Genomic DNA, 27,825 nt, shown 5'->3' on the forward strand with positions numbered 1-27,825 from the left:
AGGCCTAAGCTAAAATCTATCTTGCTTGAAAATTTATTTATTTATTTTTCTTGAGGTGGGGTCTTGCTCTGTCACTCAGACTGGAGTGCAGTGGTACTATCTCGGCTCACTGCAAGCTCCGCCTCCCGAGTTCAAGTGATTCTCCTGCCTCAGACTCCCAAGTAGCTGAGATTACAGGCGCCTGCCACCATGCCCGGCTGATTTTTGTATTTTTAGTAGAGACAGGGTTTCACCATATTGGCCAGGCTGGTCTCGAACTCTTGACCTTGTGATCCACCCACCTCCGCCTCCCAAAGTGCTGGGATTACAGGCCTGAACCACCGCGCCTGGCCAAAAATTTCAAGTAAGTCTAGCATTTGCATTTTCAAATTCAGACACTGAAAAGTTTATATGAATTAAAGTTTTCAATTGGATTAATATCAATTATAAGGGGACTTGCTATTTAAACTAATATTGTATTATTTGTTGTCTTATTGTACTATTTTTTACTGATATGGTATTTTGGGACATGAGTTATAACTGGTTTACCTATTATGCGAATCTCTGTTTTCATATATTAGATTTGTTTAAGATGAGGTGCACATTTTAATTAATGTAGATTCTTGTTTTCTTTTCCTTTTTTTGTGTGGGGGGAGGACAGAGTTTCACTTTTGTCGCCCAGGCTGGAGTGCAATGGCGCATATGACTTCTTTGGTGTTTGTGCTTTCAGTTTGCTGTGGCACTCTTTTTGTCAGATTTACACATACTGTTCTCTTTTTGTTAGTGTGGAATTAGTCACAAAGAGGTGCCTGTCTAGATCTGGAATATAATTAAATGTCAATTAGTGAAGTAGCATAACAACTTTAGGGCTAAGTCTACAGACTCCTTTTCAGAAAAACAAACACAATGCCTTAGATTTTTATTTTAACTCTTTTTCTCTAAGAATTTCAACACATTATATCCTCTGTCCTATTTATTTTCACCTCTCTGGGGAATGTGTTCTCGTTTATCTTTTGGTGGTAAGAGGTAGTTGATACAGTATATATTTTGGTGTCAGGCCTGCATTCAAATCCCAGATCCTTCTCTTCCTGGATATGACTTTGGACAGAGTAATCTTTCAAGCCTCAATTTTATCATCTTAACCCTATGAATTAAGTATTAAAAAGGAGGTAATAATTCATAGAGTTATTTGAGTTTTAAAGGGATTATGAGTGTAAAACAGTTTATACTGAATACTATACACCTGTTCATTAGCTCAATAATCTAAGGATACTACTGACTATAAGATCACCTTCACACACAGACATAGCTGCAAGACCAAAGTATAAAACACTGCCCAGGGCCAGGCATGGTGGCTCATGCCTGTAATCCTTGCACTTTGGGAGGCAAAGCCAGGAGGACTGTTTGAACCCAGGAGTCCAAGTCCAGCCTGGGGAACGTGAGACCCCTCTCTCTATTAGAAAAGAAAAAAAAAAGGAAGAAAGAAAAGAAAACACTGCTCGGGCCATGATTTTTTTCGTTGTTGTTGTTTTTTGTTTTAGACAGAGTCTCGTTCTGTTGTCCAGGCTGGAGTTCAGTTGCGCGATCTCGGCTCACTGCAACCTCCGCCTTCCTGGGTTCAAGCGATTCTCATGCCTCAGCCTTCCAAGTAGCTGGGAGTACAGGCTCGTGCCACCATTCCCAGCTATTTTTAGTAGAAATGGGGTTTTGCCATGTTGGCCGGACTGGTCTTGAACTCCTGGCATCAAGTGATCCACCCACCTTGGCCTCCCCAAGTGCTGGGATTACAGGCCTGAGCCACCGCACCCAGCCTATTATTTTTATTTTTAGAGACAGAGTCTCTGCCGGGTGTGGTGGCTCAGGCCTGTAATCCCAGCACTTGGGGAGGCTGAGGCTGGTGGATTGCTTGAGCACAGGAGTTCGTGACCAGCCTGGGCAACACAGGGAGAACCCCCCATCTCTATTTTATTATTATTTTTAATTAAAAAAGAGAGAGAGAGGGTCTTGTTCTGTCACTTAGGCTGGAGTGCAGTGGCATGAACACAGCTGTCACTGCAGCTTGACCTCCTGTGCTCAAGTGATTCTCCCACCTCAGCCTCCCAAGTAACTGGGATCACAGGTGCATGCCACTGCACCTGGCTAATTTTTAAAAATTTCTTGTGAGACAGTCTCCCTCCATGTTGCCCTGGCTGGTCTCAAACTCCTGGGCTCGAGCAATCTTCCCTCCTCAGCCTCCTAAAGTGCTGGGATTACAGGTGTGAGCCACCATGCCTGGCCCAGATGATATTCTGACTGATCAAGAGCTTATTGCCAAATTGAATTCTGCCGTCTTCTCCAAGGATGTACTAACATTGGTTTGGCTATCTTCTAGTTTGGTGGCATTAACCAATTGAGGTTAATGCATTGGGCACTGGGGCTGATGGTACCCTGATGAATTTCCATGACTGCTGGAACACTGGATGTGTAGGCATATGAGACACTTTTTTAGCATCCTCAACATGGGCATCAGGCTGGTGTTTTGTTACTCAGCCTACTGATTCTATAGAGTGGTCTAGGATAGTTTTCTCTTCCCTTTTGTCTTCTGTATGCACAGGAAGAATGGGATCATGAACCAAACCTTCTACACAACTGAATAGAAAGCTTATGATTAAAAATAGCTAACATTTACACAGCACTGACTGTTGTAAACATTTTCTAATATATTAGCTGTTTAATCTTCACAAAACCCAATGAGATAGACATCGTTATCCCTGGCTTGCAAATGAGGAAGCTAAGGCAGAAAACTTATGTCCCTTGCCCGGGGTCATGCAACTAGTAAGTAGAGGAAGTGGGGTTTATATTCAGGCAGTCTGGCTCCAGGATCAATGCTCTCGATCACTCCAGGATCCATGCTCTTGATCACTCATTATATTGCCTCTGAATTTCAGCAAAGAGAGATGACAAGTGCATGTTACCAAAAGATTGCTTTTTTCTGATCTACTGCTTTTTTATTTTGCAGTGTAGTGTCCTAGCTTCTTGGAGTCTCTGATGTCACCTAGGGGAGAGAACTGAAATTCTTAGCATGTTTTCCCAAGCCATCCAGCCTCTCAATTCTAAAGCTGAGATGGCTTGGTAGCTAGTGGATCTGGCTTCATAGTTTCTTGGTTGCAGTGAAAAATGTACCAGGTTTTGGAACCAGCCTAACGTGAGTTTAAATCCTGCTGTCCAACCATCTATCCAATAAATACCTATCATGCTCTTAAATGTCAACTACTAGGCTTTGTACTGTGTGTTGAGGATACAGTAAACAAAACAATTCCTTGGTCTCACCGAATTTAGTCAAGTGAGACAAGACAAAAACAAATAGGTGGATGCTAAGAAGAAATATAAGGCACAGGGATAGAAACTAAGGAGAAGCACCATTTTAGAAATATGGTTAGGCATTTGTGCCCGGGAGTTTGAGGCTGCTGTGAGCCGTGATTGTGCCACTGCACTCCAGCCTGGGTGACAGAGTGAAATCCTGTCTCTTAATGCAGGGAAAAAGAAATATGGTTAGGGAAGATCTCGGATATGGGGACATTTGAGCAGATATTATGTGAGGGAGTAAGTATGTGGCTAGCTGGTGGAAGCCAGACAAAAGGCCCTGAGGTAAGAGAATGATTGCCCAATTGAAGGAGCTGCAATAAGGCCAGTGTATTCAAGCAGAGTATGGAAGGGGGAAAGTAGAAGCAAACAAGATGACAGAACAAAATGAGGGGGCGGGGTGGGGGGCGGGGGACAAGAGAATGCAGCTCGAGCTTGCCGAGCCTTATAGTTCAAGGGAAAGACAACAGAGAAGAAACCAAGGCTATGTGTCCTTGGCAAATCACATACAACTTTTGACTTCTTAATCTTGGTTTTCCCCTTTTTTTTCTTTTTTCTTTTCTTTTTTTTTTTTTTTTGAGACGGAGTTTCGCTCTTGTTGACCATGCTGGAGGGCAATGGTGCAGTCTTGGCTCACTGCAACCTCCGCCTCCCGGGTTCAAGCCATTCTCCTGGGTGGGCCTCCCGGGGAGCTGGGATTAAAGGCACGTGCTACCACCCTCGGCTAATTTTTGTATTTTTAGTAGAGACAGGGTTTCACCATGTTGGTCAGGCTGGTCTCGAACTCCTGACCTCATGACCCGCCCGCCTCGGCCTCCCAAAGTGCTGGGATTACAGGCATGAGCCACCGCGCCTGGCGCCCTTTCTTAAAAATAGGTTGCGGAAGGGCGCGGTGTCTCATGCGCATAATCCCAGCACTTTGGGAGGCCGAGGCGGGCGGATCGCCTGGGCCCAGGAGTGCAAGACCAGCCGGGGCAACATGGCGAAAACCCTTTTTCTATTTAAATAAATAAATTAGTTTGCAAAGTTGAGAAGATAATTTTTTTTTTTTTTTTGAGACGGAGTCTCGCTCTTTCCCCCAGTCTGGAGTGCAGTGGCGCGATCTCGGCTCACTGCAAGCTCCGCCTCCCGGGTTCACGCCATTCTCCTGCCTCAGCCTCCCGAGTAGCTGGGACTACAGGCGCCCGCCACCACGCCCGGCTAATTTTTGTATTTGTTAGTAGAGACGGGGTTTCACCTTGTTAGCCAGGATGGTCTCGATCTCCTGACTTCGTGATCCGCCCACCTCGGCCTCCCAAAGTGCTGGGATTACAGGCGTGAGCCACCGCGCCCGGCAGCAATTTTTTTTTTTTTTTTTTTAAAGAAAACACTCAAAGCACTCCCTCATATAAGTAGATAACTCAAGATATTGCTTGTATTCTTTATAACCTGCGCAGGCTGCAATAAGTCATATTGCTGAAGACTAAGACCCCATGAGCGAGGAGAAGGGGGGATCATGTTCCTAATGGCGTGTGGTCCTGGCGAAAGAAAAAGGGAACTTTGGAGGAGAATTCGTTTATTTAAGATCTGTAGCTGAGTCTCCTCTCTTCCCCCATTAAAAGGTTGCAGCAGAGCTGCCGCCTCGGGAGCCGGTTTGCCCGCCGGCTTCGGCTTTGCAGCAGTTACCGCCTACAACTCCCGGCATGCTGCTGGGTGTGGGGCCGGCACGTAGACTCCATTTCCCAGCCAGCCCCGGGTCTCGGTCAGGACGTGCCGGCGCCTATAAGAGCCAGTGCGCTGCGGCCGGAGCCTATTGTTAGCCGGAGCCGGGGCGGTTCTGGGCGTCTGCTGCCGGGGGCGCCCGAGTTGCCGGAGCCGCCCGGCCCTCTCTGCCTGCCGGCTGGGCTGCCCACCGCCCTCCCTCCCCGCCCTGCCGCCCTGGGAGCTCCCCGGCCGTCGCCGCGGGGCCCGGGACTCGCTCGCTCCTCCCTCCTTCCCACCCGGGCTAGGGCGGCGGCGGCAGCGGGGGCGGCAGAGACCATCACGGGAGGAGGCAGCTGCGGCGGGGCCGGTAATGGGCCTAGGGGTGCGGGGCGGAGGGTGCCGCCTCGTCCTTTCTCGGGATCGGCCCTCGGGCGGCCGTGGAGGAGTGGTCAAGCCCAGAGCCGTGCGGATGGAGGGGTCAGAAATGAGAGGCTCGGACGGGAGCGGTCGGGGGGCGGGGAGGTCGGGTGCCGTTGGGAAGGAACCGAGTCGGGAAGAGGCGTGGGAGCGAGGGGCACCGAGGACGCTGGCCCGGACTGCGGGGGCAGCTCGCGGGAGACCGATGGGCGGCTTGGAAGCCTGCAGGATTGCGGATGAGGATTGAGTTCGGAATGGAGTGGAGAATGATGTAGGATGGAGGAAAGTGAAGGAAGGGGAGGGGGAACAGAGGAAAATGTGGGAGGAGTGGTTGGGAATTTGTGAGTAGCAGGCAGGAAGGGATGAGGAAGGCTGGGTAGGGGCTGCAGAGGATTGGAATGAGCGGGAAGGTTAGCAGGAATCAGAGGGAAGTGGGCCGAGAGCTGAAGGGTTCGGCAGGAGTGTTCATTAAAAGGAACTGGTGACTTGACATGTCCCTTCGCTCCGGTTCCTGATGTCTCCCATATTTCTGGCGTCGTGTGGGAAAATGAAAGCATCAATTGCCCTGGTTGCTAGCTTGATCTTTTTTCATAGGCCCAATTACGCAGCCAACTGCCACCCGTCCCTTTTAGTGCTGTGGTCTTGATTCATCCTTTTAAAGGGGTTGAGAGTGGCAGTGTGACACACAAACTGTTCTTCAGAATGAAATGCTAGAAGTTATCCCCACAAGACAACACTGTCCCCTTGTCCTGCAGTTTTCAGTTCAAGGTAAATCCATAGTTCAGATTTTTTTCTTCACTGGCTTTCTGTCTTGCAAATCCACAAAGCCAGGATGTTGGTTGTGCCGGTGTTATAAATGACTGGATATCCTTGAGAGTTAATGCAGCATCATGTTCCAGTTCTCACAAAGATCTGTCTTCCACACGATGGTAGTTTAGGCATGGAAAATTCTAACCTTGTGTTAGTGAATGGGTAAAAATCGGGGAGTGGGGGTGGTGAGTGCACAGCTTTCTTTAAACACCTAGCTTAAGCGGGGGGTTTTCACTTGGGTGCTTTGTAAGTTCATGATCCTGGTGATCACAAAGACACATGGATCCATGAAATTCATAGTATTTGAGAAACAACCACAGTATCTTGTAAAAGGAGAAACAGGGCAGGTCATTTTATTCAGGTTTATGGTAATACAGCAGCAAGCCTTCCTTCCAACCCAGCTACAGATGGTAGCCCTGACCATCTTACTGGAGATTTTGATTCCTTGACCTTTAGCAGAAGGTTGGGTTCCAGTCAAGTGAAGAGGCTTTCTCCTGTGAGATGTAGCTTATTACTTTGGACTCATTTAAGAAAGAGACTTATATTACCTAAACTTTGCAAATAGATTCTTCCAGAAAATTTTGCCTGGGCAGTCCCTCTTGCTGGTCTCACATATGCTGTTTTTTTTGTTGTTGTTGTTGTTGTTGTTTGTTTGTTTGTTTTGGTGGTTATAGGAATCCTTTTAGGCCTGAAAAAAACTTAGATCTAGTACTAAAATATACATATGCTGGTGGAACTGTTTATTAGGTGCTAGCCTGATGTATTGTGTGCTCTGGATCTTAACTGTTTCATATACCATTGGAAAATGTTCAGCTAGAAACTCTTGAGAAAAGACCATTAGACATGTAGCCAGAAAGTGTCAGCTGACCTTTCATTTCACTGGCATTTAAAAGCTTTAAAGAGAGTTGCGTTATTTTCTCCAAAAGCATTTGTTGAGTTGGTCATTTTGACAGTTAACTGTCAGTTTTTACCTGCATTCCTAGGTGCTAAAACTTACAAGTGTCTCTCTTGAACACAGGCATTGATCCTCTACCAATGAATAATTGAGAGAGGTAGGAATGACTGATTTTTCTAGTTGTAGTTTGAAAGATTAATTTGATGAACTGGAAAGTATGGAAACTATTCTGTTACTATTGCAAAGAAAGATTTATTTTTTAAAAAAATTTATTTTTATTTATTTTATTTTATTTTTTGAGACAGGGTCTGGCTCTGTCACCCAGGCTGGAGTGCAGTGGCACAATCTCAGCTCACTGCAACCTCTGCCTCCTGGGTTCAAGCAATCCTCCCGCCTTAGCCTCCCAAGTAGCTGAGACGACAGGCACACACCACCATGCCCAGCTAGTTTTTGTATTTTTAATAGAGGTGGGGTTTTGCCATGTTGGCCAGGCTGGTCTTGAACTCCTGGCCTCAAGTGATCTGCCCGCCTTGGCCTCCCAAAGTGCTGGGATTACAGGCATGTGCCACCATGCTGGGCCAATTTTTTGAAAATACAGAGACAGGGTCTTGCTATGTTGGCCAAGTTGGTTTTGCACTCCTGGCCTCAAGCAATCCTCCTGCCTCAGCCTCCCAAAGAAGGATTTCTTCAGGGCACTATGGAAGTGAACAGGAGGTTTGTTCTTGGTGCCCAGTGAACGTCTTCATCTAAAAGTCGAGTTCATATCAGAGAGTTGGACAAGGGGAGCTGGGCTGAAATTTAATCTTATATTGTTGTTGGGACATAATCTTTTTTCTTTTTAAAAAAATAATGGAGCTAATGTCAGAGAAAATGCTGCTAACAGAGCCTGGGTAGGGTGAAGAGAGGAATCCTTGAGGATTTCCCTGAGTGCCATCCATGTGAGTGGAAGAGTTTGACCATAAGTCAGTGTACATGTTATTTACACACATAGCCATAGGTTCCAGTTATTCTCAGACAGCTTAAGGAAAATACTTTTCTCCTAGGTGTCACATCTTTTTTCTTCTTTCTTACCTATCTCCTATCATTGCCCAGAAACCACTATTCCAGAAGTAGAGAAAACACAGAAAAAGAGGAGGAGAATAGAACAAGCAGCCAGCAATCCTTGCTGCATCCAAGTTCACAAAAAGTAACCTAAAGATAACTGATACTCCTGAGGGCAACTGGGTTAAGACCGTGGAGAATTCTAGTAATAAAGATGATTTTGGAGCAGACCCAAGTTCATATGGGGCTTAAAGAGAAATATTCACAGGAGATACTACCAGAAGCCTGGGGACACCTGAGGAAAGAACAGGAGTGGACATTTACTTCCAGTCATAAATCCTTGAGTGTTTCCAGGCTAAGGAAAAAGACCGCCTGCCTGCCTGCTTGCCTGCCTGCTTGCCTTCTTCTCTTCCCTCCCTCCCTCTTTTTTTTTTTTTTTTTTTTTTTTTGAGACAGAGTCTTGCTCTGCCGCCCAGGCTGGAGTACAGTGGCGTAATCCCAGCTCACTGCAACTTCCGCCTCCTGGGTTCAAGTGATTCTCCTGCCTCAGCCTCCTGAGTAGCTGAGATTACAGGCACGCACCACCACACCTGGCTAATTTTTGTAGTTTTGGTAGAGACGGGGTTTCAGCATACTAACCAGGATGGTCTCGATCTCTTGACCTTGTGATCCACCCGCCTTGGCCTCCCAAAGTGCTGGGATTAGAGGCGTGAGCCACCACACCCGGCTTTTTTTTTTTTTTTTTTTGACAAGGTCTCCCTCTGTTGCCCAGGCTAGAGTGCAATGGCACGATCTTGGCTCACCAAAACCTCCGCCTCCTGGGTTCAAGTGATTCTCCTGCCGCAGCCTCCTGAGTAGCTGGATTACAGGCATGCGCCACCACGTCTGGCTAATTTTTTTTTTTTTTTTGGATTTTTAGTGGAGATGGGGTTTCTCCATATTGGTCAGGCTGGTCTCGAACTCCAGCCTCAGGTGATCCGCCCGCCTCGGCCTCCCAAAGTGCTGGGATGACAGACGTGAGCCACTGTGCCCAGCTTTATTCTGTCTCCTTAAAAAATTCCACCCACATAAGTATTCAGTCACAAGGGGCTCCCCCTCCCCGTTACAATAGAATGGAATGAGAAATTTGTTTGTTGATCGGTATCTTTTTTTTTTTTTTTAATACTTTAAGTTCTAGGGTATATGTGCACAACATGCAGGTTTGTTACATATGTATACATGTGTCACGTTGGTGTGCTGCACCGGTTAACTTGTCATTTACATTAGGTATAATCCCTCCCCCCTTCCCCCACCCCACGACAGGCCCCAGTGTGTGATGTTCCCCATCCTGTGTCCATGTGTTCTCATTGTTCAATTCCCACCTATGAGTGAGAACGTGCGGTGTTTGGTTTTCTGTCCTTGCGATAGTTTGTTCAGAATGGTTTCCAGCTTCATCCATGTCCATACAAAGGACATGAACTCATCCTTTTTTATGGCTGCATAGTATTCCATGGTGTATATGTGCCACATTTTCTTAATCCAGTCTATCATTGATGGACATTTGGGTTGGTTCCAAGTCTTTGCTATTGTGAATAGTGCCTCAATAAACATAATGTGTGCATGTGTCTTTATAGCAGCATGATTTATAATCCTTTGGGTATATACCCAGTAATGGGGTGGCTGGGTCAAATGGTATTTCTAGTTCTAGATCCTTGAGGAATCGCCACACTGTCTTCCACAATGGTTGAACTAGTTTTCAGTCCCACCAACAATGTAAAAGTTCCTATTTCTCCACATCCTCTCCAGCACCTGTTGTTTCCTGAATTCTTAATGATCGCCATTCTAACTGGTGTGAGATGGTATCTCATTGTGGTTTTGATTTGCGTATCTCTGATGGCCAGTGATGATGAGCATTTTTTCATGTGTCTGTTGGATGCATAAATGTCTTCTTGTTGATCGGTATCTTTAAACCCAGCTAAAATCTTAACCCATAAAAAGCCCTTGGCTCGTTCTTTCTTACCATGCCCTAAGAGTGTGACCTCTGATAAGATCAGTAACCTGAAGAACTAAACTGATACTTTGGGCTCGTTTTTTAATTTAATTACAATTTTTATCAAATACTTGATTTTTTTTTCCTCCCTGGCAAATTTATTTCAGGAATGTGCTTGTCTGAGACTTCTGATGGCTGAGGTTTCTTAGGTACGTCTTGTGACTCGAATGCAGAATTTGATAAAATCTGGATAGATTAGGAAATACCTTCTCTAAGGTACTTATTACGTCTGGTTGACTTTGTAGAGCTGATCCAAGAGCAGGCAAATTGCTTCCAACAGACACAGTCCAGAAAAGCAGCTCTGTAGCAGGCATCTCTTGACACCACAGTATATTCTGGGTAGCTGCTCTGCAGTAATGCAGCCCTGTCGTTCTGGGCAGTGTTGTTATTCCTGCTGCATAATTAGCAACTAGTGAGATCATAGTCTGGGGAGATTCTGGCATTACTGAGGCAAGGGAGGGTTCGTGTCTCATCACACATGGCTCCTGCTTTGACAGCATTTCTGCTGAGCAGATTCGTGTCCTTCTGGAACTTAAATCCAAAGATGGAGAAAAAGATTTGTACCTAGGGAATGGACTATCTCAGACTCCTTGGTTGTATGAAAGTGTGTTGAAAACAACACTGCTTGCCATATTGATGTAACCAGAATAAATAGTTACTTCTCTTGCTATTTGTTTTCCCCTTGCTGATTTCTTTATAGAGGGCAAAGATTGTAAAGCTACGATGTCCTTGCACAGAGGATGGTGACAGACCAGATGAGCCCTATTTTATGGAGCAGTATGAGATTGGGAAAGATTCTGGGTTTTGAAGCCATGCAGATTCTAATCTTGGGTCCATTCTTTGGTACCAAATTTGACCTTTATAGAAGCCTGGTGAAACACTTTACACTTGTGAAGATCTGGGTAAAGGGTTTTCCTGACTGCTAATGTCCTTCAAAATTGAGTGCCTGGAGCAGTATTTCCCAAAGTGTATTCCAAGCATTATTTGCACTCTAAAATACCTTGGAAACAGTGGGTTCCTTAATCACGTTTGTAGAAACACTGCATTCTGTGTTCTCTCAGCCTTCACCATCCTTATTAGTATATTAAAAGCCTCTAAGAAGTTCCACTATAGGCAATTTTTTAAACCCTTTTGACACAGCAGTCGTATTTCTATGTAAAAGCTATTAATACCATAAGACACGCACTTTGGGAAATGCCGGGCTGTATTATCACTAGGAAAAATAAGTGGGTCTAGCCGGGTTCAGTGGTGTGTGCCTTGTAGTCCCAGCTACTCTGGAGGCTGAGGCAGGAGGATTGCTCGAGCCCAGGTGTTCAAGACCAGCCTGGGCAACATAGTGAGACCCTGTTTCTAAAACAGATAAATAGTTGGGTCTAGTCTTGGTTTAGGCAAAGCCTAATTCTGCTTTTCTTTTTTTCCTTTTTTTTTTTTTTTTTGCCAACCAAACAAGCAGCAGTGATAATTGTGTTTTTGATCTCAAGTTCTTCTCACTGGTCCCTTGGAGAGCTTTTCTATATGATCAGAAGAGCAGCTACTGTGATTCCTGGGCTAATGAAGCCTAGACCTCAGCTGGATTGGAAGCAAAGGCCTTTCCTTCACTGGGAAAGGTGCTGCTGCTACCCATCTCATTATTCTAAGATGATTGAGAATGGAGGGGCTGAAGGGAAACGAAAGTAGGAGAATGTTGGCCAGAGCTAGTAGAGAAAGAACGTAATATTGAGAAAGCAGACATCAGTGCTAGGTGAGGTGCTTTCTTTAGAGAGCTGTGTGTATAGACTGGGGAGGAGTCTGTCTGGGGACAGGAATGCTGATTCCTTTTTTTCCCTGGGCAGAATCCTAATGTACCTGGCTAGCTGGTGGTGAGTAGGGGCTTTGGGGCCAACTTGGTGGGCTCCCCAAGGAAACCCCTTTGAAACCAATGGATGCATTCACGGGCTCGGGTCTCAAGAGGAAGTTTGATGATGTGGATGTGGGCTCATCAGTTTCCAACTCAGATGATGAGATCTCCAGCAGTGATAGTGCTGACAGCTGCGACAGCCTCAATCCTCCTACCACTGCCAGCTTCACACGTGAGTAAGCTGCTCCGTCCCTACCTATACCCACATTCCCCAAGCAGCAGAACCCATGGCAGCTCGAGACAGCGTCTGTGTGGCTTGGGGATTTGCCCTTAATCATCATCTTTCCTTGCTCTTTGGAGGACCTCATTTCTCTCATACCGTAGACTAAAGTCTGATTTATTCTAGCTGATTTTACTTGTCTTGTGAGTTGCTGGTTCCCAGAATGGGTTAAATTAGATTGAAAAAGGAGTCTAGGACTCTACCCTGCCCCCACCAGAGTCCCAGAGATTCCAGGAAATTGTAGCTGTAGCAGGATATAAATGCTTGCTGCTTGGACAACTGGGGCAAATCCAGTTTTCTTAATTCTTTTTTTTTCTTGTTTTGCTCTTGTTGCCCAGGCTGGAGTGCAGTGGCACGATCTCAGCTCACTGCAATCTCTGCCTGCCGGGTTCAAGTGATTCTCCTGCTTCAGGCCTCCCTAGTAGCTGGGATTGTAGGCGCCCGCTACCACGCCCGCCTAATTTTTTGTGTTTTTAGTAGAGACAAGGTTTCATCATGTTGGCCAGGTTGGTCTTGAACTCCTGACCACAGGTGACCCACCGGCCTCGGCCTCCCAAAGTGCAGGGATTACAGGCGTGAGCCACTGTGCCCGGCCAAGATTTCTTAATTCTTACGGCTCTATTAGTTCTTGGAAAGAACTGATAGTATATATGAGGGGTTGCCCATGGGCCAAATCTGGCCCAATGCCTGTTTTGTTGGAACACAGTTATACCCATTGTGTATGATTGCTTTCATGCTACAGTGGCAGAGTTGAATTATTGCAACAGAGACCTCATGGCCTGTAGAGCCTAAAATAGTTACTGTCTGGCTCTTGACAGTTTGCTGTCCCCTGCTACAGATCAATGCTATCCAATGGAATTTTCGTTATGATAGAAATGTTCTGTATCTGCATTGTCCAACAGTAGCCAGTTGCCATATGTGGCTATTGAGCACTTGAAATGTGGTTAGTGGCTGGGCGCAGTGGCTCATGCCTGTAATCTCAGCACTTTGGGAGGCTGACGTGGGTGGATCACTTGAACTCAGGAGTTCAAGACCAGCCTGGGCAACATGGCGAAACCTCGTCTCTACAAAAAATACAAAAATTAGCTGGGTGTGGTGGTGTGCAACTGTAGTCCCAGCTACTCTGGAGGCTGAGGTGGGAGGATTACTTGGGCCTGGGAGGTTGGGGCTGCAGTGAGCCATGATTGTGCCACTGCACTCTAGCCTGGGTGACAGAGCAAGAGCCTGTCTCAAAGGAAAAAAGAAAATAAAGAAATATGGTTAGTATAATTGAGCTGAATTTTTGTTTGTTTGTTTTTGAGATGGAGTCTTGCTCTGTCGTCAGGCTGAAGTGCAGTGGCACAATCTCGGCTCACTGCAACCTCCGTCTCCCAGGTTCAAGTGATTCTCCTGCCTCAGCCTCCCGAGTAGCTGGGACTACAGGCATGTGCCACCATGCCCAGCTAATTTTTGTATTTTTAGTAGAGATGGGGTTTCATCATGTTGGCCAGGATGGTCTTGATCTCTTGACCTCATGATCCGCCTGCCTCGGCTTCCCAAAGTGCTGGGATTACAGGCATGAGCCACCATGCCCGGCCTGAGCTGAATTTTAAATTTTATTTAATTTTAATTAGCTTAAATTGCCACACATGGCTAGTAGCTGCTGTATTGGATAGTAAAGCTATAGATTGTTATATCCAGAAAAGATTAACTAGAGATCCTCTTCCCAGCTGATGTCTAAAAATGGATTTTGTGGTCATCTGTTTAGGTATAGTCAGTCTGGAGGCAGTTGTATGAACCAGCTGAAGTTCAAGGTCCCTTCTGACAGAGCATTTAGGATTTGAAGATATTAGACAGTTCTCTAGATATAGAGAGCACGTTTAGAGAAGAAGAGTTGAGAGCCTAGATGGATGAGAAAGAGCAAGCTCCCCAAACAGGTCATCCCTGAGTTAATAAAGCATCTCTCAGCCAGGCATGGTGGCTCACGCCTGTAATCCCAGCACTTTGGGAGGCCGGGGCGGGCGGATCACCTGAGGTCAGGAGTTCAAGACCAGCCTGGTCAACATGGTGAAACCCCATCTCTACTAAAATACAAAAATTAGCTGGGCATGGGGACACACGCCTGTAATCCCAGCTTCTCAGGAGGCTGAGGCAGGAGAATTGCTTGAACCCGGGAGGTGGAGGCTGCAGTGAGCGGAGACAGTGCCACAGCACTCCAGCCTGGGCAACAGAGCGAGACTCCGTCTCTAAATAAATAAATAAATAGGAAAATAAATAAAACATCTCTCTGTGCTCCCTTCTCAGCCACATCCATCCTGAAGCGGCAGAAGCAGCTGCGGAGGAAGAATGTACGCTTTGACCAGGTGACTGTATACTACTTTGCCCGGCGCCAAGGTTTTACCAGTGTGCCCAGCCAGGGTGGTAGCTCTCTGGGCATGGCCCAGCGCCATAACTCTGTACGGAGCTACACACTCTGTGAGTTTGCCCAGGAACAGGAGGTGAACCATCGAGAGATTCTGCGTGAGCACCTGAAGGAAGAGAAACTCCATGCCAAGAAAATGAAGGTGCCTAAGGGTTCTGCTGCTGTCCATGTAGGAAACCATTTAGGTTCATTGGTTGGTTGATTGATTGATTTTTTTTTTTTTTTTTTTCTGGGACAGAGTCTTGCTCTGTCACCCGGGCTGGAGTGCACTGGCATGATATTAGCTCACTGCAACCTCGGCCTCCCCAGGTTCAAGCGATTTCTTGTGCCTCAGCCTCCCGAGTAGTTGGGATTACAGGTGTGCATCCGTCTTGTTTTTGTATTTTTAGTAGAGACAGGGTTTTGCCATGTTGCCCAGGCTGGTCTCGAACTCCTGGTCTCAAGTGATCTACCTGCCTCGGCCTCCCAAAGTGCTGAGACTACAGGTGTGAGCCACTGCACCCAGCTGATTTTTTTTTTATTTGACTGTTGTCCTTGGGGTATAGAAATTTCAACTCTTTCTAATGAAAAATCTCAGATTTGAAATCAAATCTCAGTCCAAGACTCCCTTCTTTGCATCTCGCAGGGGACTCTACCAGATATAGCAAAATGGCTTCCCTAGAATTTCCGCCTCCCAAACCCCCACTGCCTCCCTCAATTTTATGTATGTATGTATGTATGTATGTATGTATGTTTTTCTTTTGAGACAGGGTCTCTCTCTGTCACCCAGGCTGGAGTGCAGTGGCTCAATCACAGCTCATTGCAGCCTTGAACTCCTGGCCTCAAGCCATATGCCAATCTCAGCCTCCCAAGTATCTGGGAACCACAGGCTCATGCCACCATGCCTGGCTAGTATTTTTTTTAATAGTAATGGGGTCTTGCAACGTTGCCCAGGTTGGTCTCAATTCCTGAGCTCAAGTGGTCCTTCCCTCTTGACCTCCCAAAGTGCTGGGATTACAGGCATGAGCCACCATGCCCAACACCCCCCCCCCCCCCCCGCTAATTTTTTTTTAAGTTTAAAATATGAATATGTGAAGGCATTCAGGTCTGTCACCCTGGAACTCAAGGAAGCACAATTTTCAATTTCTGGTCAAATGATTGTCCCTTGGCCGGATGCACAGAAAAGGTTTTGGATATTTCACAGTCTCTGAAAGGATCCTGCTGTTTCTATAATCCCCATCACCCTTACGTGATAATCTTGTAGATACAAACAGCATTATCAAATAGTTATTTAGATTTGTATAATACTGTGCCTGCCACCTGATACAGCACCACCTCTTCAAGAGAGAGAGAGGCTGGGAAAAGACCCACCTTACATGGCTCTTCATAGCCACTCTTTTTTTTTTTTTTTTTTTGAGACGGAGCCTAGCTCTGTTGCCCAGGCTGGAGTGCAGTGGCGCGATCTCGGCTCACTGCAAGCTCCACCTCCCGGGTTCACACCATTCTCCTGCCTCAGCCTCCCGAGCAGCTGGGACTACAGGTGCCCACCACCACACCTGGCTAATTTTTTTTTTTCTGTATTTTTAATAGAGACGGGGTTTCACCATGTTAGCCAGGATGGGTTCGATCTCCTGACCTCATGATCTGCCCACTTCAGCCTCCCAAAGTGCTGGGATTATAGGCGTGAGCCACCGCACTTGGCCACCCGTTTTTCATCTTAGCACTGTTTGGTATTCCCACAGCCATAGTTTCTACTAGTTCTCAAAAATTTCTCCCAGAGATCCTGATTCCAAATTTGAAGAACACCAGTTTAAGCCTGGCCAGGTTTCTTTGAAGCCCAAAGCATGCTGACCCATATTAAAACAGGTAGCTCCATTATTGCCAGAGTCATGAGAGAGACACATTAGAATGTGGTGGAGTTGGAGAACTGGTGGCAGAGGATGTAGGCTAACCAGAGCATCTCATTCCTTTCTTTCTCTGAGAGCTCTATGTCTACTTCCCTCAGACTATTCCTAAAGCCCTACACCTGTTTTTCTCACTCTAGAATGACATTCAGGCTTCCCTTTCCTCTGTCTGAGGAATTCCATCACTGACCCTGTCACCTTCCAGCTGCCGTAGCAACAGCTGGGCAAATAAACACTGTTCTCATCAATTGCAGTGAAGGCATTCCTTCCTTTCCCTAGAAGAAAACTCCACTCTCCTAAATCTGGCAGAGGAATGATCTGTCAAAACAGTATACCATCCTGTTCTGTGTTCTCCACTTACAGGAATTCTAGGGACGAAGCCAGGCAAACCCAAGACAGATACAGGAGCTCTACTTGTTAGCAGGATGTTTAGTGAGCACCAGCAGTGATGGCATCTAATACAGCACTTTGTTTTTTTAAAGATGGGGTCTCATTTTGTTGCCCAGGCTAGTCTCAAACTCCTGGGCTCAAGTGATCCTCCCACCTCAGCCTCCCAAGTAGTTGGGACTACAGGTGTGGGCCACTGCACCAGGCTTATCTTTATATGTCGAGAGGAATCCCTTGCTTTACCTTACCTAGTTTATTCTTTGCTTAGATTTTTTTTTTTCTCTTGAAACAGGGTCTCACTCTGTCACCCAGGCTGGAGCGCAGAGGCAATCCTCAAGCGATCCTCCTGCCTTAGCCTCCCAAATAGCTGGGACTGCAGCTGCACCCCCCACCATGCTTGGTTAATTTTTGTAGTTTTTTTTTTTTTTTTTTTTTGATACAGGGTCTCACTCCGTTGCCCAGGCTGGAGTGCAGTGGCGCAATCTCGGTTAACTGCAACCTCCGCCTCCCAGGTTCAAGCGATTCTTGTGCCTCAGCCTCCCTCAACTGAGATTATAGGCATGTACCACCATGCTGGGCTAATTTTTTTATTTTTAGTAGAGACGAAGTTTTGCCACGTCAGCCAGGCTAGTCTTGAAGTCCTGGCCTCAAGTGATCCACCCGCCTCGGCCTCCCAAAGTGCTGGGATTACAGGAGTGAGCCACCGTGTCCGGCCAATTTTTGTAGAGACGGGGTCTTGTTCTGTTGCCCAAGCTGGTCTTGAACTCCTGGTCTTAAGCGATTCTTCCACCTTAGTCTCTCAGAGGTGCTGGGGTAACAGTCATGCGCCACTGCACCAGGCCTGTTTTTTAGCCCTCTATAAGGGAGGCAGTTGGTTTCAAAAAATGTACATTCTGCATCTCTCATGTACCATCTAATGTTTGTCTTCCTTTGGGGTTGTTCCAGCAGCTGCTTGGTGTTCCGCAACTTTAGTTAACTATAATTCTTCTAATATTTTTATTTCATTTGTTGTATTTTGGCCTGTTATCCATACGGAACTCATTATCATGAATAGTATATATTGGGAATCTTTTTTCCCCCAGAAAATATCCAGTTGTTCCAAAACCATTTAATAACTAGAAGACTTTTCTCACTGATTTGAAATGCCACTTCTATCTCGATATTTAAATTCTCACATCTATATGAGTGTCCTCGTGTTACATCTCTAATCCCTTGCCTATGAGAGGACAGCAGGAGGGGGTATGCTTAGTGGGAGGTCAACCCTGGAGATGTAGACAGGAGCAATCCTGAGATAAACAGAAAGGCCCTTTGTAGTTGGCCTGCCTAGTACCGAAATCACTGACTAGGAAACCTCCAGAAGCCCCACTTCTCTTCATTTCTCTACCACCTCCCCCACAAACAAGAAAACCAGGTGTGTAGCTGATTACCCAAGTCCATTGCATCACATCTCTCCCAGGAGTTGTTCCTTTAGCAGCTCTACTCTGGGGTTGTCTGATGAAATCAACCAAAGGCTCCAGTCACGTGGCTTTCATCCTGCTAGCAGCTTCCAGAGCCCCAGGGATTATGAGGCCTCATTTTCTTGAGTTCTCTAGTGAGTTTTCAGAACTCTTTCAGCCACGGCTTGTCTTCAATCTGTCCTTCCACCAAGACTCCCTTTCTTGGCTCTCTATCCATCTCAGCCCAGAAAACCCAGATTTCTCGGTGGCTCACGCCTGTAATCCCAGCACTTTGGGAGGCTGAGGCGGGTGGATCATGAGGACAGGAGATCAAGACCATCCTGGCTAACACAGTGAAACCCCGTCTCTACTAAAAATACAAAAATACAAAAAATTAGCCAGGCGTGGTGGTGGGCGCCTGTAGTCCCAACTACTCAGGAGGCTGAGGCAGGAGAATGGCGTGAACCCAGGAGGCGGAGCTTAGCAGTGAGCCGAGATTGCGGCACTGCACTCCAGCCTGGGTGACAGAGTGAGACTCCGTCTCAAAAAAACAACAACCCAGATTTCTGCCTGTACATAGTACGCTCAGTATTATTGATACCACCTTTCCTCACATACAGCTTTTCTTTGAAGTCAAATAAAAAAGGATTAGGCCCGGTGCAGTGGCTCATGCCTGTAATTATAGCACTTTGGGAGGTGGAGTTGGGTGTATCAGTTGAGGTCGGGAGTTCGAGACCAGCCTGGCCAACATTGTGAAACCCTGTCTCTACTAAAAATACAAAAATTAGCTGAGCATGGTGGCAGGAGCCTGTAATCCCAGCTACTTGGAAGGCTGAGGCAGGAGAATCACTTGAACCCAGGAGGCAGAGATTGCAGTGAGCTGAGATCATGCACTGCATTCCATCCTGAGCGACAGTGAGACCCTGTCTCAAAAAAAAAAAAAAAAAGTTAGAAAGGAGGAGGAGGCCGGGCGCGGTGGCTCATGCCTGTAATCCCATTACTTTGGGAGGCCGAGGTGGGCAGATTACAAGGTCAGGAGATTGAGACCATCCTGGCTAACACGGTGAAACCCCATGTCTACTAAAAATACAAAAAGTTAGCCGGGCGTGGTGGCAGGTGCCTGTAGTCCCAGCTACTCAGGAGGCTGAGGCAGGAGAATGGCGTGAACCCAGGAGGTGGAGCTTGCAGCAAGCTGAGATCACGCCACTGCACTCCAGCCTGGGCGACAGAGCGAGACTCTGTCTCAAAAAAAAAAAAAAAAAAGAAAACAGAAAGGAGAAGAAATACATTTTTTCTCAGCCAAGGGCTTTCTTTAATACCTGTTAATATATTTGCTTTTTCTCCTTACAGTAAAATGAAGCTCTTTAGTGCATGCACAGATCATTGTTCACACTGTGGGGATTTGGGTTCATTGATTAAGACCTGGTAGCTTTTTACTACACTTTAATTTGCCCTTTTTTTTCAAGAAGGTAGTTTTGCATTTAGTGGGTGCAAGTTGAAGGGTGTTTCACATTTTTCTGTATATCCAAGGATCATCCAGTCATTCACATACCTTTTCCTCTCTGTGTTAGAAGGCGAGTGAGTGTAAATTAGGGGACACATGTCTGGAAATAGACGGTATGTTTGTGGAAATAGATTTTCGTGTAGGAGGGAAGATGAGACGGGTCTTTGAGAAGCTTGGACCCAGAAAGGTGATGGTACGTAAGATTTCCCATCTTCCCACTCTGGATTTATTCTTTTGACTTGTGCTAGTGAATATAGCAGCCAGTAGTCACATATGGCTATTCAATTAAAATTATGTAAATTGGGCTGGCACAGTGGACCCCAGCACTTTGGGAGGCCGAGGTGTGTGGATCACTTGAGGCCAGCAGTTCAAGACTAGCCTGGCCAACACAGTGAAACCCTGTCTTTACTGAAAATAGAAAAAATTAGCCAGGCATGGTGACTCACGCCTGTAATCCCAACTACTTGGGAGACAGGAGAATCGCTTGAACCCGGGAGGCGGAGGTTGTAGTGAGCCAAGATTGCACCACTGCACTCCCGCCCTGGACGACAGAATGAGACTTTTGTCTCAAAAAAATAAATAAAATGAGAGTTTTCCAATTGCTGCATTTCTAGTGCTCAGTAGCCACATGTGCTAGTACCTGCCATCATTTTGGACAGCACAGATATTCCCATGATTGCAGAAGGTTCAAGGGACAGTGCTGCTCTGGGATGGTCACTGAGGAGGTGCATGCCACTCATGTCTATGAGGCTAACCTTTCCTGTCTCTTGGCAGCTGACCAAGAATGGGACAGTGGAGTCGGTGGAGGCTGATGGCCTGACGCTGGATGATGTGTCAGATGAAGATATTGATGTGGAAAATGTGGAGGTGGATGATTACTTCTTCCTGCAGCCACTGCCCACCAAACGGCGACGGGCCCTGCTGAGGGCTTCTGGGGTCCACCGTATTGATGCTGAAGAGAAGCAAGAACTTCGAGCCATCCGCCTGTCACGGGAAGAATGTGGTTGTGACTGCCGACTGTATTGTGACCCAGAAGCGTGTGCCTGCAGCCAGGCTGGGATTAAATGCCAGGTCAGTCCAAGTTGGCCTGAGATAGTATATCTACACCAGGGTCAGCAGGGTGAGGTGTGGGTGCCACTGAACATGGGAGGCCCATTCAGGGGTGGATTCCCTATGGTTGTGAACACTCTCCAGTTCCACAACCCTCCTCCATCAACAGAGTAAGCAAACAGCACACGGCCAGGCATGGTGGCTCATAACCTCTAATCCTAGCTATGTGGGAGGCTGAGGTAGGAGGATCTCTTGAGTCCAGGAGGTCAAGGCTGCAGTGAGCTGAGTTCACACCAGTGCACTCCAGCCTGGGTCACAGAGTGAGACCCTGTCTCTTAAAATTTTTGCAAAGAAAACAAGCAGGACAGGATTCTTAGGCTGTGGAGGTATCTCATCTTTTTTTGTTTCATTTCTCAGAGGTGATAAGAAGCAGCTATTAGGAAAGGGATGAAGAGGAGTTAGTACATTTAACATTTAGTAAATGTTTCCTAAATACTGATTCCTAAACAGTACTAAATACTGATTCCTTGAGATAAAAGGAAGCAGGACTGGGCATGGTGGCTCACATCTGTAATCCCAGCACTTTGGGAGGCCGAGGCAGGCAGGCAGATTGCTTCCCAGGAGTTCGAGACCAGCCCGGGCAACATGGCTAAGCCCCATCTTTACAAAAAATACAAAAATTAGCTGGACATGGTAGCATGGGCCTGTAGTCCCAGGTACTCAAGAGGCTGAGATGGGAGGAGGATCACTTGAGCCTGGGAGGCACAGGTTGCAGTAAGCTATGATTGTGCCACTGCACTCCAGCCTGGGCGACAGAGCAAGACCCTGTCTCAAAAAGTTAGCAGAGGAATGGTGTGGGCCTGTAGATTCTGTCTGCAAACACTTATTCTTCAGTACCTTTACTCCAATTTTGAAAAAATCAAAATAGTATTCAGAGCTTTATAATTCAGGATCAGACCTGGCCTAGCAGAGCTTAAAACCATAGTTATCTGAAAGAGAAAGTATCATCTCTTGTTGGCTGCCCTTTTTTTTTTTGAGACGGAGTCTCATTCTGTCGCCCAGGCTGGAGTGCAGTGGCGCGATCTTGGCTCACTGCTACCTCCAGCTCCTGGGTTCAAGTGATTCTCCCACCTCAGCCTCCCAAGTAGCTGGGATTACAGGTGTGCGCCACTATGCCCGGCTAATTGTTGTATTGTTGTAATTCTTTTTTTTTTTGAGACGGAGTCTTGCTCTGTTGCCAGGCTGGAGTGCAGTAGCGCGTGATCTCGGCTCGCTGCAACCTCTGCCTCCCGGGTTCAAGCAATTCCCCTGCCTCAGCCTCCCGAGTAGCTGGGACTGTAGGCACACACCACCACACCCAGCTAATTTTTGTATTTTTAGTAGAGACGGTGTTTCACCATGTAGGCCAGGATGGTCTCAATCTCTTGACCTCGTGATCCGCCTGCCTCAGCCTCCCAAAGTGCTGGGATTACAGGCGTGAGCCACCACACCTGGCCAGCTTTTGTATTTTTAGTAGAGACAGGGTTTCATCATGTTGGCCAGGCTGGTCTTGAACTGACCTCAGGTGATCTGCCTGCCTCAGCCTCCTGAAGTACTGGGATTACAGGCATGAGCCACCGTGCCTGGCCCCTTGTTGGCCCTCTGATGGGGAACAGTTTAAGACACATTTCAGTTGAAAACAGCAATACCATCCCTAAGAATGAAATTTATCTGGAACTTAATTACTGAGGGTGTAGATGCTGAGTCCTTGTGGTTGGATTTCTCCTAACTCACCCTTTCTTTATTTTTAGCTGGGTAACAAATAACTGTGGTAGATCTGGCCAAATACTGCTTTTCAGACCAAAGTCCCATAATGAGTCATTCTGTTACACACACACCTGAGAACAGTCCTAAGAATTGATGCAGCTGGGCCTGGCACGTTGGCTCACACCTGTAACTAGCACTTTGGGAGGCTGGGGTGGAAGGATTGCTTGAGCCCAGGAGTTTGAGGCCAGCCTGGGCAACATAACGAGACCCTATCTCTACAAAAAATTTTAAAATTAGGGCCGGGCACGGTGGCTCACACCTGTAATCCCAGCATGGCTCCAGGCTGCAGTGAGCCATGATGGCGCCACTGCACTCCAGCCTGGACGACAGAGCAAGACCCTATCTCCAAAGGAAAAAAAAATGGTATAACTGGAGTGGAGATTTCTATAAGTCAGTATCATAGACATTGTGATTTGTACATGCTTATTTGCTTACTTGTGGTTTTAATTTTTCCTTTTATTTTTGGTTTATGTGTTTTTCCTGTTGGAATACGAAAGTGATAAGGAGGTAGAAAGCATCTCCTTTCCAGATATCCCTGGTCTGTAAGTTAATTATCTTGGTAACTGCTTCAGAACTAAACTAGTCAACCCTCAGGGAAAATAAAGCAGGTAGCTAAAAAATTGGCCACTGTGTGAACCTGCGTTCTAGCACCTTAGCAAACTAAGGCACATTTGCTTCGTTTCCCCAGAATGTATTTTTTTTGAAGTAGCAAGATCTTCCACCCACTCTCCCATGCCTGTCATTGCAGGCCATAGGCTTGGGTCCAGCCTTTTGTTGTCTCAGTGAACCAGGTAAGTTCTGAAAAAGTCTCTGAGGCTCATAAATTTCCTCTGTGAAAACGATCAGCATTCAGAGAAGTATCTCTGGACTCTTAACTGGAAGGACCCTGTGCTGTGATTTTTGTCTACTTGTTATTTAGAAGAGGAAACAAAGCCCTAGAGAGATAAATGATTCTCTTGAGGTCACACCACTAATTAATGGCTGAGCTGGGATTGAAATGCAAGTGGTCTGATAACTACCATCTAGTGTTCTGTTAGCTCACACTGCATGCTATGCTTTGAATTGGTTGCTTTTCTTCTTATAAGGAGACCTCAAATCCCAACTGCCTGTTTGCCAGCTCATGTCTCCTGTCTCCACTGTTAGGATTGTAGGTCTCATCTTGCCCCAACCTTCTTGTCCCCGCTCAGGTGGATCGCATGTCCTTTCCATGTGGCTGCTCCCGGGATGGCTGTGGGAACATGGCAGGGCGCATTGAATTTAATCCAATCCGGGTCCGGACTCATTACCTCCATACCATTATGAAGCTGGAGCTGGAGAGCAAGCGGCAGGTGAGCCGCCCAGCAGCCCCAGATGAGGAGCCCTCCCCGACTGCCAGTTGCAGCCTGACAGGAGCACAGGGCTCTGAGACCCAGGACTTCCAGGAGTTCATTGCTGAGAATGAGACAGCAGTGATGCACCTGCAGAGTGCAGAGGAACTGGAGCGGCTCAAGGCAGAAGAAGATTCCAGCGGCTCTAGTGCCAGCCTGGACTCGAGCATCGAGAGCCTGGGTGTGTGCATCCTAGAGGAGCCCCTGGCTGTCCCCGAAGAGCTGTGCCCAGGCCTTACAGCCCCCATTCTCATCCAGGCTCAGCTGCCCCCAGGCTCCTCTGTCCTGTGTTTTACCGAGAACTCAGACCACCCAACTGCCTCAACGGTGAACAGCCCATCCTACTTGAACAGTGGGTCCCTGGTCTATTATCAAGTGGAGCAGAGGCCAGTCTTGGGAGTGAAAGGAGAGCCTGGTACGGAAGAAGGCTCAGCCTGTTTCCCAAAGGAGAAGGATCTGAATGTCTTCTCTCTCCCTGTTACCTCACTCGTGGCTTGTAGCTCCACAGACCCAGCTGCCCTCTGTAAATCAGAGGTGGGGAAAACACCCACCCTAGAAGCTCTATTGCCCGAAGATTGTAACCCTGAGGAGCCTGAAAATGAAGACTTCCGCCCTTCCTGGTCCCCCTCAAGCCTTCCCTTCCGCACGGACAATGAAGAGGGCTGTGGGATGGTGAAGACCTCCCAGCAAAATGAGGATCAGCCCCCTGAAGATTCTTCCTTAGAACTCCCTCTGGCAGTGTGACAGGCGCTAGAGGTCCTGCCTCTTACCCATTCTCTATTTATTCCCTTATTTTATCTAACACCATTTCAAAACAAAACTGTAGAAGCAGCTGCTGCTCCCATGTTATTTTATTGGGGTCTTTGGGGAATGGGTGGGAAAGGATTGTTTGAGTATTTTTTAAAAGGGAAACAGTACCAAGGAGACCAGCCCTACCTTGATCTGGGGATAGTCTTGGGGCAAAGAAAGCTGCGTAGTGCTGAACATTAAGCTTTCTGGGCCACTGGAACAAAGAACTAGGATCTCACAGGAAAAGCTGGGTAACTCAAGCAGCTATTCTTTCTGTAGGGACCAGAACACGAGAATTTGAAGAGCATGGCAAAGCCCTTTCTCTCCCAAGCCTCAGGCAGAGTACAAGCTCATTTTTCTCGGTGGTTATTCTGATATCCCATTTTGGTGTGTCATAATACTTCAAACTGGAAAGTCACCTGGTCGAGTCTAGGGAGGAGGGAGTGGAAGGGTCTCTGCTTCTGTACAAAATCTCCAGGATTTACAAAAATGTAACCTGCCTTCCTTCAATCCCATATTTGGTAAATAATATTTGACATGTTTGGTGTTCTCTGACCTGTTCCCCACACTGGGGATTCCTGGTCTGTAACTTGAATTGTTTCTTCCACATGTTCTTAAGTACTAGAGTTAAACTTGTCTATGTGTCTTTTTTTCTCTCCATCCTTTTTCCTTCGGAGAAAGAGCTGGATTGGCTGGGGATATGGTATAACGAGCCTGAGCCTTCTGTACGTGTCTGACACTAGCACTGTCAGGCAGCTTTCGGCTGGGGCTCACCCATCCCATAGGAGGCCTATGTGGAGCATTAACTGGCCAAAGGAGGCAGCGGGAACAGGCTGCTTGCTATCTGGAAAGATGACATATTTGTGCCATGCTTGTTTTTTTACCCAGGTTTTTCCCTCTTTGTGAGATCTGAGCTTTAGTGGAATGTAGAATGTGGCAATCTTAAGGTCACCAATCAGTTTTTGTTCTTTTTTCCTGGATCTACCCTCATGGTCGTTTTCAACATAGCGGGTTAGAGTTCTTATACTGTTCCAGTTCAATTCCAAGAATTGCAAATGTTTATTGGACCCCTCCATCTTGATGATACATAAAAATTGGAAGCCAAGCCAGTTCTTAAATGCTACATGCAACTCCCAGATTCCAAAGGATTCAAGTTCTAATTATAACCTTTGAAGCGTATAGAATGGAACTCATTCAGTTTGATTCAGTTCTTACCTCTGTCAGGAGGAATACAGTTCCTGTTCATCCTATGTTCTAAGATCTCCATTGAACAGCACTGATTTCCTTTCATTAGCAAAGTGATCTTTGTCTCTGTTCTAAAATGGAGGCAGTAGGGAGCAAAACTATTCTTCTCAAGCATCCTTTACACCATACTTTACTTCTGGTATGGTTTATTAACCACACACACACACAAAAGTGAAACACTGTTGTTGGGGGGGAGACACTACTCCTACTTATCTTGCTCATAAAGCCTTTTCTGGTGGGAAATTAAGGCCCTGGTGTCTTACAGAAACCATCACGTATGTCGCAGCAGCATTTCACCCCTGAAGTCTCTAAACTCTGAGCCTGAAAGGATTTGTATTTAATACACATAACATTTTTTAGTTCATTCTGCCTTTCCTATTTGTTCCAGTTTTTGCTTGGTTTTAGTTTGGAGGGGAACTTAAGTACATAGATCCTTATCTCTCCCCATCCCCTAGCCTCACAAACACAGTTGAGAGTCTTAAGTACCTGAGATCTCGAAGCTACCCAGAACTGAACTAGACTCCCCTACCTTAGACTGGTACCCTCAAACACAGGACTGAAGCTTAATTGGGAATTTGGCTTTATGGAGAAAATCTTTTTCAAAGTTTGTGTCGGAAGGGGAGGGTGAGGTTTGCACACTGTCTCTGCAGGAAGGCTCCAGCTTAATCTAGGAAGTAGATTCCAGCTGCACGATGAGGAACACATTAGCTTTTGGGATCAAACCAGGAATATAAATCTGTAATTATTAAGCTCATTGCCAACCCACAAGATATTTGATGTTTCTGAAAACCTGTAGTTTCTTAATTTAAGTCCATCCCCTTCATTAACTCTACAGTTGTGACTCACACTGATCCCAAACTTTTAAGTGCTAAATATTAACATTTAGCATTAACTGTCTTGTCAAGCAAAAGGCCTTCTCTACAACCTAGTCCATCTCGCTTCTGGTGCTACCTGAGTTGGACAGAACTCTAGCTCATGGTTGCTAGGAAAGCTAGGCCTCTGATCATAGAAGCAGATAGCTTCAGTCCCAGTCTAGGCCTAGATAAATGACTCTTATTACCACAACCCTTATTATTTTCCAATTTCCTTTCTCACATACTGTACACAGGTAGTATTTTCAATGTGAATCCAAAGCTTGTCTGGTTCTCTGAAAATAATTTTTTCCCCTTTAGGTTCTTTACATTGTGATAATGCTGTATTTAAAGAGAATATTTAAATGTAATATTAAAGAAATATTCAAAAGAATGGTGTGTTACTCTTTGTCTCGGCAGGCCACAATTCAGTTACTTGTTAGAAAAAGGATGCTTCTCTAGCTTCGTTATAAAACTAATTAGGTCAGTTAGGAATTAATGTTAACAATAGAAACATTTTGTGATGGAAAAATAGAATATTCTCTTTGGAGTACCAAGAGCTGGACTTGGTTCATATGCCCTTGTGTACCTGTTCAGCTGAAGCAGGCCTTGCTCCTGCTCTGTTGGAGCTTAGCCCTGTCCCTGCTCTGGGCTCCCATTTTCTCATTACATTAACTTTTTTTTTTTTTTTTTTTTGAGACAGAATCTCACCCTGTCGCCCAGACTGGAGTGCAGTGTCATGATCTCGGCTCACTGCAAGCTCTGCCTCCCGGGTTCACGCCATTCTCCTGCC

General features: G+C 46.4%; 1 protein-coding gene across 8 annotated transcripts; it reads left to right on the plus strand.

Annotated features, from left to right (window-relative positions):
* Window positions 1-5,077: 5,077 nt before the first annotated feature.
* On the plus strand, window positions 5,078-27,426 carry CSRNP2 (cysteine and serine rich nuclear protein 2). 8 transcript variants are annotated; one of them, XM_055357213.2, is made up of 6 exons: window positions 5,113-5,371; window positions 7,250-7,283; window positions 12,029-12,265; window positions 14,597-14,856; window positions 20,699-20,995; window positions 23,968-27,426. In XM_055357213.2, exons 3-6 carry the CDS (start codon window positions 12,115-12,117, stop codon window positions 24,889-24,891), a joined length of 1,632 nt encoding a protein of 543 aa, XP_055213188.1. In that variant the 5' UTR covers window positions 5,113-5,371; window positions 7,250-7,283; window positions 12,029-12,114; the 3' UTR covers window positions 24,892-27,426. The 8 variants fall into 8 exon arrangements, with proteins under 8 accessions (XP_004053174.2, XP_055213188.1, XP_055213189.1 ...); XM_055357214.2 differs by lacking the exon at window positions 7,250-7,283 and adding an exon at window positions 11,650-11,803; XM_055357209.2 differs by lacking the exon at window positions 7,250-7,283 and adding an exon at window positions 11,650-11,937 and having other exon boundaries at window positions 5,264-5,371.
* The last annotated feature ends 399 nt before the right edge of the window (window positions 27,427-27,825 follow it).

This window comes from Gorilla gorilla, chromosome 10, assembly GCF_029281585.2.
Source record: "Gorilla gorilla gorilla isolate KB3781 chromosome 10, NHGRI_mGorGor1-v2.1_pri, whole genome shotgun sequence".
Lineage (NCBI taxonomy): Eukaryota > Metazoa > Chordata > Mammalia > Primates > Hominidae > Gorilla > Gorilla gorilla.